This window comes from Sus scrofa, chromosome 7 (genome assembly GCF_054392235.1).
Source record: "Sus scrofa isolate SSC_HxYL_T2T_F1_AM1 chromosome 7, Sscrofa_HxYL_maternal_Yorkshire_Landrace_v2.0, whole genome shotgun sequence".
In the NCBI taxonomy this organism is placed as follows: Eukaryota; Metazoa; Chordata; class Mammalia; order Artiodactyla; family Suidae; genus Sus; species Sus scrofa.
The window spans coordinates 91,122,563-91,138,021 of NC_139389.1; the positions used below are offsets into that span (position 1 = coordinate 91,122,563).

A 15,459-nucleotide genomic window follows, 5' to 3' on the forward strand; every position below is an offset into this window, starting at 1 on the left:
ATGTACAGATGGCCAACAAGCACATGAAAAAATGCTCAACATCCCTGATTATTAGAGAAATGCAAATCAAAACTACCATCACCTCACACCAGTCAGAATGGCCATCATTAATAAGTCCACAAATAACAAATGCTGGAGGGGGTGTGGAGAAAAGGGAACCCTCCTTACACTGTTGGTGGGAATGTAAACTGGTACAACCACTATGGAGAACAGTATGGAGATACCTTAGAAATCTATACATAGAACTACCATATGACCCAGCAATCCCACTCTTGGGCATATATCCAGACAAAACTTCCTTGAAAAAGACACATGCACCCACATGTTCATTGCAGCACTATTCACAATAGCCAAGACAGGGAAGCAACCCAAATGTCCACCAGCAGACTATTGGATTGGAAAAAAATAAAAATAAAAAAATTAAAAATAATAATTACAACTTTTAAAGTGAAAAAAAAACAAACTATTGGATTGGGAAGATGTGGTATATATACACAATGGACTACTACTCAGCCATAAAAAAGACCAAAATAATGCCATTTTTAGCAATATGGATGGAACTAGAGACTCTCATACTGAGTAAAGTAAGTCAGAAAGAGAAAGACAAATACCATATGATATCACTCATATCTGGTATCTAATATACAGTGCAAATGAATCTTTCCACAGAAAAGAAAATCATTGGACCTGATAGAACAGACTTATAGTTGCCCCCGGCAGAGAGGGAGGGAGTAGGATGGATGGGGAGCTTGGGGTTAATGGATGAAAACTATTGCTTTTGGAATGGATTAACAATGGGATCCTGTTGTGTAGCACTGAGAACTATGTCTAGATACTTACAACAGAGCACTACAATGGGGAAAAAATTATGTATACATGTATGTGTAACTGGGTCCCCATGCTGTACAGTGGGAAAAAAAATTGTGTTGGGGGAAATAACAATAAAAAAATGTTTTAATTGTTAAATGTTTTAACAATTAAAAAATGTTAGACTAGTTATTAGTCTTTAAATAAAAAGACTAATAACTAGACAATCCTCTTGTTAACTTCATCAAACAAAAAAAATTATATATTTATTTGTCATCTTTATAGAAATGTCTGCTCAATCCTTTGCCCATTTTTTTGTCTTTTTTTTTTTTTTGTCTTTTCTAGGGCCATATGGAGGTTCCCAGACTAGGGGTCTAATCAGAGCTTTAGCCACTGGCCTACACCAGGGGCCGCAGGCAGCAACACGGGATCCGAGCCACGTCTGCGACCTACACCACAGCTCACAGCAAGGCCAAGGATCAAACCCATAACCTCATGGTTCCTAGTCGGATTCATTAACCACTGTGCCATGAGGGGAACTCCTCCTTTGCCCATTTTTGAGTTATTTTTGTTTTTGCTTTTGAGTTGTTTGAGTTCTTTATATATTTTGGAAATTAATTTCTTATCAGACATATGGTTTGCAAATATTTTCTCCCATTCCATAGCTTTCCTTTTCACCCTGCTAACTGTTTACAATGCTGTGTAGAAGCTGTCTAGTTTTATGTAGTTGCACTTGCTTACTTTTGCTTTTGTTATCTGTATTTTTGGCGTTATATCCAGGAAGTCATTCCCAAGACCAATGTCCAGAAGGTTTTCCTCTATGTTTTCTCCTATAAGTTTTTTACTTTGGGTTTTCACTTAAGTCTTTATATCAAATTGAATTTTGTGTAAGTTAGGGATCAAGTTTGGTTTGGGGATTTTTTGGGGTATGTGGATATGCAGTTTTTAGTTTTCCCAGCACCATTTGTTAAAGAGACTATCCTTTCCCCATTGTGTATACTTATCACTCTTCCCAAAGATCAGTTGACCATAGTGCATGAGTTTCTCTATTTTTTTCCATAGATATACATGCTTGTCTATATATATATATATATATAATATTTGTCATTATGCCAGTACCATACTGTTTTAATTACTGCATCTATGTAATATAATTTGAAATCAGGAAAAGTGACATCTCCAACCTTGTTCTTTTTTCTCAAGATTATACATAGGCTGACAAGTATATGAAAAGATGCTCAATATAATTATCAGGGAAATGCAAATTAAAGCTGCAATAAGATGCCTCATACTTGTTAGGGTGGCTATTATAAAATAATAATAATAACAAGTATTTGTGAGGATGTGCAGAAATTGGAACTTTTGGACACTTGGTGTGAAAATTGATTGGTACAGCTATTATGGAAAACAGTATGGTGGTTCCCCAAAACATTATGCGTAGAACTACTGTATCAGTATCTCAAAGAGGTTATCTGCTCTCCCATGTTTATTGCAGCATTATTCACAATAGCCAAGATATGGAAACAACCCAAGTGTCCACTGACAGATGAATGGATAAAGAAAATGTGATATTTTACCAGTCAGAATAGCCATCATCAAAAAGTCTACAAATAATAAATACTGAAGAGGGTGTGTAGAAAAGGGAACCCTCCTATACTTTTGGTAGCAATATAAATTGACATAACCACTATGGAAAACAGAGAGGGTCCTTAAAAAGCTAAAAACCATGTTACCATATGATTCAACAATCCATTCCTAGGCATATATCCAGAGAAAACCCAAATTCAAAAACATATATGAACCCCAATGTTCATAACAGCACTATTTACAATAGCTAAAATATGGAAGCAACAGAAATGACCATCAACAAATAAATGGATAAAGTAAATGTACACAATGGAATATTACTCAGCCATACAAAAGAATGAAATAATGCCACTTGTGGCAACATGGATGGACCTAGAGATTATCGTAGTAAGTGAAGTAAGCCAGACAAAGACAAAAATCATATATCATTTATATGTAGAATCTTAAAAAATAATACAAATAAACTTATTTACAGTACAGAACAGACTTAGAGAAAAAAAAAAAAAAACCATGGTTACCAAAAGGTAAAGTTTGGGAGGGATAAATTAGTTTAGAATTAACAAATACACACTACTACAGACAAAATAAACAATAAGGACTTATTGTATAACACAGGAAACTATATTCAGTATCTCATAATAAGCTATAATGGAAAAAATCTGAAAAAGAATAAATATATATAATGTATATATATGTATATATAATGTATATATGTACATATACATAACTGAATCACTTTGCTGTACACCTGAAACTAATAACATTTTAAATCAACTATACTACAATTTAAAAAAGAAAATGTGATTTTACATTCAATGGGATATTATTCAGCCTTAAAAAGAAAGAAAACCTACAATTTCCCACAGCAAGAATGAAAGTGGAGGACATTGTGTTAAGTGAAATAGCCATTCACGGAAGGACAAATACTACATGATTCCACGCATATATAAGGTATCTAAAGTAGTCAAGCTTATAGAAGGAGAAAACACAATAGTGGCTGCCAGAGGCTAGGAAATAGGGAATTGTTTTCCAATGGATATAAAATTTCAGTTATACTAGATGAATAAGTTCTAGAGATCTGCTGTAAAATGTAATACCTGTGGTTAACAGTATGGCATTATAAACTTCGAAATTTATTGAAAGAGGGAGTTCCCATTATGGCTCAGCGGTAATGAAGCCAACTAGTGTCCATGAGGATGCAGGTTCATTTTTTTTTTTTTTTTTTTTTGGCTGCAGCATTGCCAAATCCTCAACCCACTGCACACATTGGGAACTCCTCATGGTAACTAATCTTAACACACAAAAAATGTAACAGGGAGTTCCCGTTGTGGCGCAGTGGTTAGCGAATCCGACTAGGAACCATGAGGTTGCGGGTTCGGTCCCTGCCCTTGCTCAGTGGGTTAACGATCCGGCGTTGCTGTGAGCTGTGGTGTAGGTTGCAGACGCAGCTCGGATCCCGAGTTGCTGTGGCTCTGGCGTAGGCCGGTGGCTACAGCTCCGATTCAACCCCTAGCCTGGGAACCTCCATATGCGGCCCTCAAGAAGAAAAAAAGGAAGGAAGAAAAGGAAGAAATATGTCAGAGTTCCCTGATGACCTAGCAGTTAAAGATTTGGCATTATCACCTCTGTGGCTTGAGTCCGATCTCTGGGCTGGAAATTTCTGCATGCTGCAGGTAAGGCCAAAAAAAGGAATATATCTACATTATGTAGATATATTATTTTTAGGAGTTCCCATCGTGGCTCTGTAGTATCCATGAGGACACAAGTTCAATCACTGACCTTGCTCAGTGGTTAAGGATCTGGCATTGCTGAGAGCTGTGGTGTAGTTCACAGAGGCAACTCAGATCTGGCATTGTTCTGGCTGTGGCATAGGCCTGCAACTACAGCTCCAATTTGACCCCTATCCTGGGAACCTCTATATGCCATGGTTGTAGCCCTGAAAAGACAAAAAGACAAGAAAAAGGTATATTATTTTTAAAAAATCATAAAACTACTCTAAAAGTCTTTATGCCAATGAATTTTTTTTTTTTTGTCTTTTTTTGCTATTTCTTTGAGCCGCTCCTGCGGCATATGGAGGTTCCCAGGCTAGGGGTCGAATCGGAGCTGTAGCCACCGGCCTACGCCAGAGCCACAGCAACTCGGGATCCGAGCCGCGTCTGCAACCTACACCACAGCTCACGGCAATGCCAGATCTTTAACCCACTGAGCAAGGCCAGGGATCGAACCTGCCACCTCACAGTTCCTAGTCGGATTCGTTAACCACTACGCCACGACGGGAACTCCCAATGAATTTTTTAACTTCAAAATCCTTTCTTTATTTTTTTAGTTTGTTGGGGTTTTTTTAATTGAAAATAGTTGACATAATTTTACAATAGTTTCAGGTGTATATAATATTCAATACTTATAGATTATGCACCGTAAATGTTATATTATTGACTGTATTTCCTGTACTGTACATTACATTCCTGTGACCTTTTTTTAATTACTCAATGAATTTTATTACATTTATAGTTGTACAACAGTCATCACAACTAAATTTTATAGCATTTCCATCCCAAACCTGCAGTGCATCCTCCCACCCCCCAACGTGTACCCTTTGAAAACCGTAAGTTTTTCTTTTTTTTGGGGGGGGGTTAATTACACAATGAATTTGTTACATTTGTAGTTGTACAATGATCATCACAATCCAATTTTATAGGATTTCCATCCCACAACCCAAGCTCATCCCCCCTCCCCCCAACCTGTCTCCTTTGGGGACCATAAGTTTTTCGAAGACTGTGAGTCAGTATCTGTTCTGCAAAGAAGTTCAGTCTGTCCTTTTTTCAGATTCCACATATCAGTGAAAGCATTTGATGTTGGTGTCTCATTGTCTGACTGACTTCACTTAGCATGATAGTTTCTAAGTCCATCCATGTTGCTAAAGATGCCAATATTTCATTCCTTTTAATGGCTGAGTAATATTCCATTGTGTATATGTACCACATCTTCTTGATCCACTCCTCTGTCGATGGACATTTAGGTTGTTTCCATGTCTTGGCTATTGCAAACAGTGCTGCAATGAACATTGTAGTACATGTGTCTTTGCGAGTCATGGTTTTCTCAGGATAGATGTCCAGGAGTGGGATTTCTGGATCAAATGGTAGTTCTATATTTAGTTTTCTGAGGAATCTCCATCCTGTTTTCCACAGAGGTTGCACCAATTTACAATCCCACCAACAGTGTACTAGGGTCCCTTTTTCTCCACACCCTCTCTAGGACTTAATGTTTGTAGACTTTTTGATGATGGCCATTCTGGTTGGTGTAAGGTGGTACCTCATAGTGGTTTTGATTTGCATTTCCCTAATGATGAGTGATGTTAAACATCTTTTCATGTGTTTTTTGGCCATCTGTATGTCTTCTTTGGAGAATTGTCTGTTTAGGTCTTCTGCCCATTTTATGATGGGGTTGTTTTTTTGGTAGAGTGATAGAAGGTGTTTATAAATTTTGGAGATGAATCCCGTGCTGTGACCTTTTTTTTATGACAGAAGTTTACACCTTTTAATCCCCTCCTCATATCTCACTTGTCCCCTCACTACCCACCCACCTGGTAACCAACAGTTTGATCTCTGTATTTGTGAGTCTGTTTCTGTTTTATAACATTTGTTTGGGGTTTTTTTAGAGTCTACATATGAGTGAAAACATACAGTATTTTTCTTTGTCTGACTTACTGCACTTAGCATAATACTATCAGATCTATCCAAGTTGTTGCAAATGGCAAGATTTCATTCATTTTATAGCTGAATTATATATACCACATCTTTTTTTTTTCTTTTTTGGCCACCCCATGGCACATGGAGTTCCTAGGCCAGGGTTCAGATCCAAACTGCTGTTGCTACCCAGGCCACAGCTGCAGTAACACAGGATCCTTAACCCATTATGCCAACCTGGGAATCAAACCTGAGTCCCAGCATATCCAAGACACCACCGATCCCATTGAACCTCAGTAGGAACTCCTACCACATCATTTTTGCCCATTCATCTGTTGATGGACATTTAGGTTTCTTCCATAACATGGCTATTGTAAGTAATTGTAAATAATAATTGTAAATAATGCTGCATTGAACATTGGTATGCATATATATCTTTCTTTTTTCTCCTTTTTCTTTCTTTATTTTTTTTTTCCATTCCCAAAGCGTTAGGAGTTCCTGGGCCAGGAAATCTAACCTACACCACAGCAGTGACCAAAGCCACAGCAGTGACAATGCCAGATCTTTAACCACTAGGCCACCAGGCAACTCCAGTGTTTTCATTTTCTTCAGGTAAATATCCAAGAGTGAAAATGCTGAATCATACCGTAGTTCTAGTTTTAACTCTTTGAAGAACTTCCATGCTGTTTACCATAGTGGATGTACCAATTTACATTCCCACCAACAGTGTACTAGAGTTCCCTTTTCTCCACATCCTCACCACACTTGTTATATCTTATCTTTTTGATGATAGGCATTTGGACAGGTAAGAGGTGATATCTGATTATGGATTTGATTTGCCTTTCTCTGATGATTAGTGATGTTGAAAATCCTTTCATGTATCTGTTAGCCATTTGTAAGTCTTCTTTTGAAAAATGTCTGTTCACGTCCTCTGGCCATTTATTCATCAAATTGTGTCCTTTAGAAATTGAGTTGTTTGAGTTCTTTATATAGTTGGTATGTTAACTGTTATCAGACATATCATTTGCAAATATCTTCTTCGCTTAGTAGGTTGCCTTTACACTTTGTTGATGGTTCCTTCACTGTGCAAAAGTTTTGTTAGTTTAATGTAGTCCCATTTATTTATATTTGCTTTGTTGTACTTGCCTGAAGAGATAGATCAAAAAAATATATTGCTAAGACTGAGTTTAAAGAGCATACTACCTATGAAGAATATAAATAGGACGTCTTTTCTTCTAGGAGTTTTATGAATTCAAGGCTTACTTTTAAGACTTTAATTCATTTTGAATTTATTTTTGTATATGATGTGAGAAAATGATCTAGTTTCATTTTCTCACATGTAGCTCTCCAGTTTTCCCAACACTACTTATTGAAGAGATTGTCTTTTCTCCATTGTATATTTTGTGTCCTTTTCCATAAACTAATTGACTATATATGCGTGGATTTATTTCTGGCCTGACCTATACTATTGATCTATATGTCTGTTTTTGTGCCATTATCATATTATTATGGTTACTGTAGCTTTGAAGTATAGTTTGAAGCCAGCAAATATGATACCTCCAGCTTTGTATATAGCTTTATGGGTTTATTTGGCTATTCAGGATCTTTTATTACTCCATACAAATTTAAGGATTATTTATTTTAGTTCTGTGAAAAATGCCATGGGTACCTTGATTGAGATTGTATTGAAGCTATGTATCACCTTGGGTACCATGGACTTTTTTTATTTTTATTTTTATTTTTATTATATATGTAAATGTGTACTATTAATATATATATTTTATTTATATATTTATATTTTTATTATATATATATATATTTGCTTTTTAGGGCCACACCTGCAGCATATAGAGGTTCCCAGGCTAGGGCTCTAATTGGAGCTAAAGCTACCAGCAGCAACGCAAGATCTGAGCCTTATCTGAGATCTACACCACAGCTCACAGCAATGCTGGATCACCAACTCACTGAGTGGGGCCAGGGATCAAACCTGCTATCCTCAAGGATACTAGTCAAATTTGTTTCCACTGTACCACAACAGGAGCTCCCATTATGGACATTTTAACAATATTAATTATTCCAGTCCATGAACAGAAAATTTCTATCCACTTATTTTTCTTTTTATGGTTGCAGTTCTGGCATATGAAAGTTCCCAGGCCAGGGATTGAATCCAAACTACAGCTGCGACCTATGCCACAGCTGCAACAACATGAGATCTTTTAACCCACTACACTAGGCCAGGGATTGATTTCGCATATACACCACAGTGATCCAAGCTGCTGTGGTTGGAGTCTTTTTTTTTTTTTTTTTTTTTTTTTTTTTGTCTTTTTTGCTATTTCTTGGGCCGCTCCCACGGCATATGGAGGTTCCCAGGCTAGGGGTCCAATCGGAGCTGTAGCCGCCAGCCTACACCAGAGCCACAGCAACGCGGGATCCGAGCCGCGTCTGCAACCTACACCACAGCTCACGGCAACGCCAGATCGTTAACCCACTGAGCAAGGGCGGGGACCGAACCCGCAACCTCATGGTTCCTAGTCGGATTCGTTAACCACTGCGCCACGACGGGAACTTCCACAGCAGGAATTCTTAAGAATGCAGTCTGAATACAAAAAAAGAAAAAGAAAAGAAAATGTAGAAAGTAAATTAAATTAGAATATTTCAATGTCTCTCTATCCAAGGAATTTAATAATTTAAAAAACTCTACTCCTCTTGGAAAAAGAACAATTTCTTAATGCACAGTGAATAGAGTTAGAAAGGAAAGAAATAACTGGTAGACAACATGGAAGAAAGTCATCAAAACTGAGAAGTGGTTTTAATGTTTTATTGTATTTTATTGGACAGGTACATATATAACACTATAGAATAAGAATTGTTTAAAGCATTTTACAAATATTAAGTTAATCCTTTTTACCTATGAGGAAGGTACCTTTGAGCATAAGGAACCGCCATTTTATATAAGTCAAAAATAGACAAATATCAGAAATTTCAGATAGTTCATTTTACAGATAACAGAATTTAGGCATAAAGAGGTTCAGCAGTTTGTGCATTGGTAGAAAGCAAAGCTTAATTTTGAAGTCATGTACTTTAGCTCAAGAGTCTATGCTTGTAACTGTGTCACTCAAAAAGTTACCTAATTCTGAGGAACCATTGCTGATTTCAATATAATTAGGGCAAGGATTGGCACTAATTTGGACAGAAGTATTAAATAGGTCATTGTCTTTGCCCATTATCTTCCCCTCATTGTTCAAATCCCCAGACAGTATGGGAACACAGCTTTTGAAAGAACTGTAGTAGTTACAAGGCTTAATTCATACTGATCATGTGCATTAGCTGAAATGCTTACAAAGCCATACCCCAATTTCAAGAAGATATTGTGATTTTTTTAAATCAAAAATAATTCAAATATCTTTGCTTTTGTCCACTGAAGGGCAGAATATATTGAAGAGAAAGAGACAGCCAACAAGAGCTCTTTAAAATACTCTTTTTTTATATTTCATCTGTTTTTTTTTTCATACATTGCAGATGTTCACACATCTCACTAAAAGAAATTTAAAAACCTATCTTGAATAGTCACAAATTTTGTCATATTTCCAAAGCACTGTTTTTCCGATTCTGCATCACAAACCCCAAAAATCAATCTGACAAGTAAGGATTCTCCTCAGAACCAGATTAGGAATATAAATAAAAGAGGTCAGTCCAGATTCTTGTAAATCAAGGAGGGACAGGAAATGTAGAAATAGTCCTATGTTAATACTTTTTATTACATCACATTGCACAAGAAAGAAGAACACCATATTCTTCTTGGTTATGGGCAGAAAACGCATGAAGAAAATTCTAGATATTGGTACTTAGCCTAGAAAGAAAGCATCCATGATGCTGTGTTTCATTAGATTCATGTTTAGCATGACCAGGGAATGTTAGAGTTGCTTATTTTACTTGATATTAAAATGACTTAAAACAGGAGTTCCCGTCGTGGCGCAGTGGTTAACGAATCCGACTGGGAACCATGAGGTTGCAGGTTCGGTCCCTGCCCTTGCTCAGTGGGTTAACGATCCGGCGTTGCCGTGAGCTGTGGTGTAGGTTGCAGACGCGGCTCGGATCCCACGTTGCTGTGGCCCTGGTGTAGGCCGGTGGCTACAGCTCCGATTGGACCCCTAGCCTGGGAACCTCCATATGCCGCGGGAGCGGCCCAAGAAATAGCAAAAAGACCAAAGGAAAAAAAAAATGACTTAAAACAGCTTCCTGAAACTCAACACCTGACTGAATATTCTCCTCATTGCCACTTTCATCTCTTTGTTCCTAAAAGTGTAGATGGCAGGGTTCAGAAATGGGGTAATAACTACATCAAAAATAGCAAGGAATTTATCTACTGGCACTGTGGGAAAAGGCCATGAATACACAAAAATACATGGACCAAAAAATAAAATCACCACTGTGATGTGAGCTGATAGTGTAGAGAGGGCCTTGGACAAACCACTTGAAGAACGTTGCCACACAGTGACCAAGATGAAGATATAGGAGATAATCAAAATGAAAAAAGTTCCCAGGGAGATAAAACCACTATTGGCAGTGACCATGAGCTCCAGTCTGTAAGTATCTGTGCAGGCAAGCCTAATAAATCGAGGAACGTCACAGTAAAAGCTATCCATTTTATTGGGGCCACAGAACGGTAGGTTTACAACAAATAAAACTTGGATCAGCGAGTGGATGAATCCAATGGTCCAGGCAGCAATCAAGAGTGAAATACAAGTTCTGAAGCTCATGATGATCAGGTAATGGAGAGGCCTAGATATAGCAAGGTAACGGTCAAGTGCCATGGCAATGAGCAGAATCATCTCAGTTCCTCCAATAACATGAACAAAGAACATCTGAGCAATACATCCTTGGAAAGAGATTACTTTTCTCTCCTTGAAAAGATCAGAAATCATCTTGGGAGCTGAAATGGAGGAAACCCACATATCAATAAAGGAGAGGTTGGCTAGCAGAAAGTACATGGGGAAGTGTAAATGGGAGTCGGAGATTACTGTGAGCATGATGAGGAGGTTTCCTAAAATACCTGTTACATAGAACACAGAGAAAACTAAAAAGAGGACAAGTTGCATCTCCAAAGAACTGGTGAGTCCCACCAACACAATCTCAGACACCACCGAATGATTTCCTCCCCCCATGGTCTCAGTCACTTTGGGCTCCAAATTTGCCTGAAAGAATAGGAAATAAGAAATTGGGATTACTGGCCATATTACTCAGGGTTCTATTAGAGAAGCAGAAACACTAGGAGATAATATACTAAGGTATTTGGCACAGTGTCTTGACATTATTGATTTAGCAGAAGCTGATTCAGCAGCCTCTGCAGGTCAGTTGTCCTCGCATCTTATGCTGTAGCTTGAGGTCCACGGGACAGGCAGTCAGGAAGGAAAGATGAATGTAAATGAGGGAAACAAAAATAAACTGGAACCCACAATCAAGAACTAAACACTGCACAAATAAAAAATGCTGGAGAGGGTGTGGAGAAGACAGAACGTTCCTACATTGTTGGTAGGAATGCAATTTGGTGCAGCTGCTATGGAGAACAGTATGAAGGTTCCTTAAAAACCTAAAAATAGAGAGGCATATTATCCACTAATCCCACTTATGGGCATCTATCCAGAGAAAATATCATTCAAAAAGATATTTGCACCCCAGTGTTCATAGAAGCACTGTTTACAGTAGCCAAGACATGGAAGCAACCTAAATGTCCTTCAACAGAGGATTGGATAAAAATGGGGCATATTAGGAGTTCCTGTTGTGGCACAGTGGTTAACGAATCCAACTAGGAACCATGAGGTGGCAGGTTCGATCCCTGGCCTTGCTCAGTGGGTTAAAGATCTGGCATTTCTGTGAGCTGTGGTGTAGGTCTCAGACACGGCTCGGATCCTGTGTTGCTGTGTCTCTGCCGTAGGCCGATGGCTACAGCTCCGATTCGACCCCTAGCCTTGGAACCTCCATATGCCGCGGGAGCGGCCCTAGAAAAGACAAAAAAAAAAAAAAAACTGTGGCATATTATGTATACAACTGAATACTATTCATCCATAGAATATAATGAAATAATGCCATTTGCAGCAACATGGATGGACCTAGAAATTATCATACTAAGTGAAACAAGTCTGATAAAGATAAATATCATATGATATTTTATGTGGAATTTAAATATGACACAAATGAAATTATTTTCAAAATAGAGACAAACACAGACATAGAAAAAAATTATGGCTCAGTAGAAACGAATCTGGCTAGCATAGCATCCATTAGGACTCAGGTTCAATCCCTGGCCTTGCTCAGTGGATTAAGGATCCGGCACTACCATGAGCTGTGGTGTAGGTCACAGATGCAGTTCAGAGCCCGCGTTGCTATGGCTGTGGCATAGACCAGCGGCTATAGCTCCAATTCAACCCCTAGCCTGGGAACCTCCATATGCTGAGGGGGCAGCCCTAAGAAGACAAAAAAAAAAAAAAAAAATTATGTTTACCGAAGTGGAAGGGAGGTGAGGAAATGATAAATTAGGAGTTTAGAATGAGCAGATACAAACTACCATATATAAAATAGATAAATAGCAAGCTCCTTCTGTATAGCACAGGGACCTCTGTTCAGTATTCTTTACTAAACCATAATAAAAAGAATGTGAAAAAATATACATATATATGTATAATTGAATCATTCTGCTATACACTAAAAACTAACATAACATTATAAATAAACTATATTTCAAATAAAGAAAAAAGAAATGAGCTCAAGATGGCAAGGGCACACTAAAATCTGTGTCGGTGCTCTTTGCCTCTGACCTTAATGGTCTGAAAGTACTGCAGAAGCCAGGACACTTCATCACAGAGCTCAACATACATCTGGCCCACAAGTCAGAGAAGCTAAAGAAGGATCCTTAGGAAGATGTGGTAGCTTAGTCCCAGCCATTGCCTCACACCAATAAGATAAGCCAGCAGAGAAATGACAACATGTTTCATCTACAAATATGGCTGCTACTTCACTTCTGCCCATGAAATACTGCAAAAAAGTCTCTCTTGCAATCCCTTCTTATTGGAAACAACAGAGAAAGGAATGCAGCTCAGTCTAGCCAAGCTGACACAATACAAAGCCATCGCACTGACTATTTAAATGAATTTACAAATTTTTTAAATTAACTCTCACCTTTTTTCATTTGGTAAAACGATCACCACAGTGGCACTTATAGATTTGACAAAGCAGTTCCTGCAGTGGCTCAGTGGTAATGAACCCAACTAGTGTCCATGAGGATAGGGGTTGAATCCCTGGTCTCGCTCAGTGGGTTAAGGATCCGGTGTTGCCATGAGCTGCAGTGTAGGTTGCAGACAAGGCTCGGATCCCACGTTGCTGTGTCTGTGGCATAGGCCAGCAACTGTAGCTCTGGTTCAACCCCTAATCTGGGAATTTCCATATGCTGTGGCAGCGGCCCTAAAAGGCAAAAAAAAATAGATTTGACAAAGGCTCTAAATCCACTGGTCCTGATCTTACTCCAACTCTTACCAACTTCTCCTGTTATTACTGACTGTTTAAAATTTCACCATGGGTTCACATCAGGAAGCCACTTCAAAGGAGAAATATAAAAGAAAATTTCAACAGAGTTTTGGGATGAAAGGAAAACAAAGGTACTAAGTGTTCTATGGCAATAAATTGTTGTTTTTACTAGCCCACAGGAACTTCAAAATGTTAGGGAGTACAGAGGCTGACCTTTCTTTCTTCCTGTTCTAGTTATTTTGAGATCTTTCCAAATTAACTTGCATTAATTATTTTACAATTTCAACTTTTTTTTTCTTTCTAGGGCTTCGCCTTCAGCACATGGAAGTTCTCAGGCTAGGGGTTGAACCAGAGCTGCAGCTGCTGGCTTATGCCACAGCCACACCAGATCAAAGCAGTGTCTGAGACCTACACCACAGCTCATGGCAACACCAGATCCTTAACCCACTGAGTGAGGCCATGGATCGAACATGCATCCTCTGGATACTGGTCGGGTTCTTAACCCACTGAGCCACAATGGGAACTCCTCCACTTAATTTTTTAATATAAGATAATTTAGAAGAAGATAAAGGAAGCATACAGAAAGATGAAAGCAAGGAGTTCCTGCTATGGCACAGTGGGTTAAAAATCTGTGGGGCGCTACGGAGGCACAGGATCAATCCTCACCCAGTACAGCATGTTAAGGATCCAGCATTTCCACAGCGGAAGGCACAGCTGCATCTTGGATCTGATTCCTGGCTTGGGAACTCCATGTGCTACATGGTGACCGAAAAAGAAGGATATGAAGGCGAAGAAGAAATCAAAAGATGCAGCAGGGTGAGAAGAAAAAAAATGACGTAATGATAAGTAAAGGAAACAAGAAAAATTAAGCAAAGAACTAGTTTAAAAAGACAGAATGATGAAAAGAATCATGTAAAAGAGGAAGAGAGAAAGAAAAAAGAATTCTCATAGAAAGTTCTCTCAAGTTCTGAGATTAGAGACTCAGGTTTACAAATGGAAAAATACAGAAAAGAAATTAGAAAGAGGAGTTCCCAATAAGGAGCTCTGCAATAACAAACCCAACTATTAACCATAAAGACCAGGGTTCAATCCCTGGCCTCTCTCAGTGGGTTAAGGATTTGGCATTGCTGTGGCTGTGATGTAGGCCAGAAGCAACAGTTCCCATTCAACCCCTAGCCTGGGAAGTTCCATATGCCATGGGTGCAGCCCTAAAAAGACAGACAGACAGATAGAAAGAAAGAAAGAAAGAAAGAAAAATTTAAAAGAGCCTCAGCTATATACCCAGAGAAAGGCTTTGGAGGGAAAGCTAATCTCACAAAGACAGGAGCTATCGTCTCAGAAAATATGTGACAGAAAGCCTCATGGACAGAGATATCAGATTCTCAATTTGAAACCAAAGTTTCCCCCTTCCTCCACCTTTTTCTAATGAGACATCTTCCTAAAGAACATCCCTCTGTTGCTTACCTCTCCACTTCTCAGCTGCTCCTGCTCCAGGTGCAGAGTGATGCAATACAACTTTCTCTATCTCTCACACCAGGCTGTGAGCTCATGGAGGAAAGAAACTGTGTCTTTTTCTCTGTGTCCTCAGCACTCTGGACAAAGCTGGAAATACAACAAATTTAAGAAGAGTTTTTTGTTGAATGAAAGAAAAAAATGGATGTACAAACATCCCAGAAAGCAAGGTTACCTAATATTTCAGGAAGACTGGGGTTCAGTTGAATAAATTAAGGTATTTGACTTCAGCAGTCACTTCAGAATTTCTCTCCTCATTCATTTATTATGATAACTGGATTAATAAATTCCTCTGTGGCACAGGGAGCTGTGGTATAGGTTGAAGACGCAGCTCAAATCCTAAATT

General features: G+C 38.5%; 1 protein-coding gene and 1 long non-coding RNA gene across 2 annotated transcripts in view; both read right to left on the minus strand.

Moving 5' to 3' along the window:
* Window positions 1-15,459, minus strand: part of LOC146401763 (uncharacterized) — a 909,931-nt gene that overhangs the window by 655,583 nt on the left and 238,889 nt on the right. The gene's annotated exons all lie outside the window — the stretch shown is intronic.
* On the minus strand, window positions 10,307-11,245 carry LOC110261755 (olfactory receptor 4F3/4F16/4F29-like). Its single transcript, XM_021100067.2, has one exon. It carries the CDS (start codon window positions 11,243-11,245, stop codon window positions 10,307-10,309), a length of 939 nt encoding a protein of 312 aa, XP_020955726.2.

Bases quoted from the DNA above. Each gene is read 5' to 3' on its own strand.
- LOC110261755 (XM_021100067.2), bottom strand. From the start codon at position 11,245: ATGGGGGGAGGAAATCATTCGGTGGTGTCTGAGATTGTGTTGGTGGGA.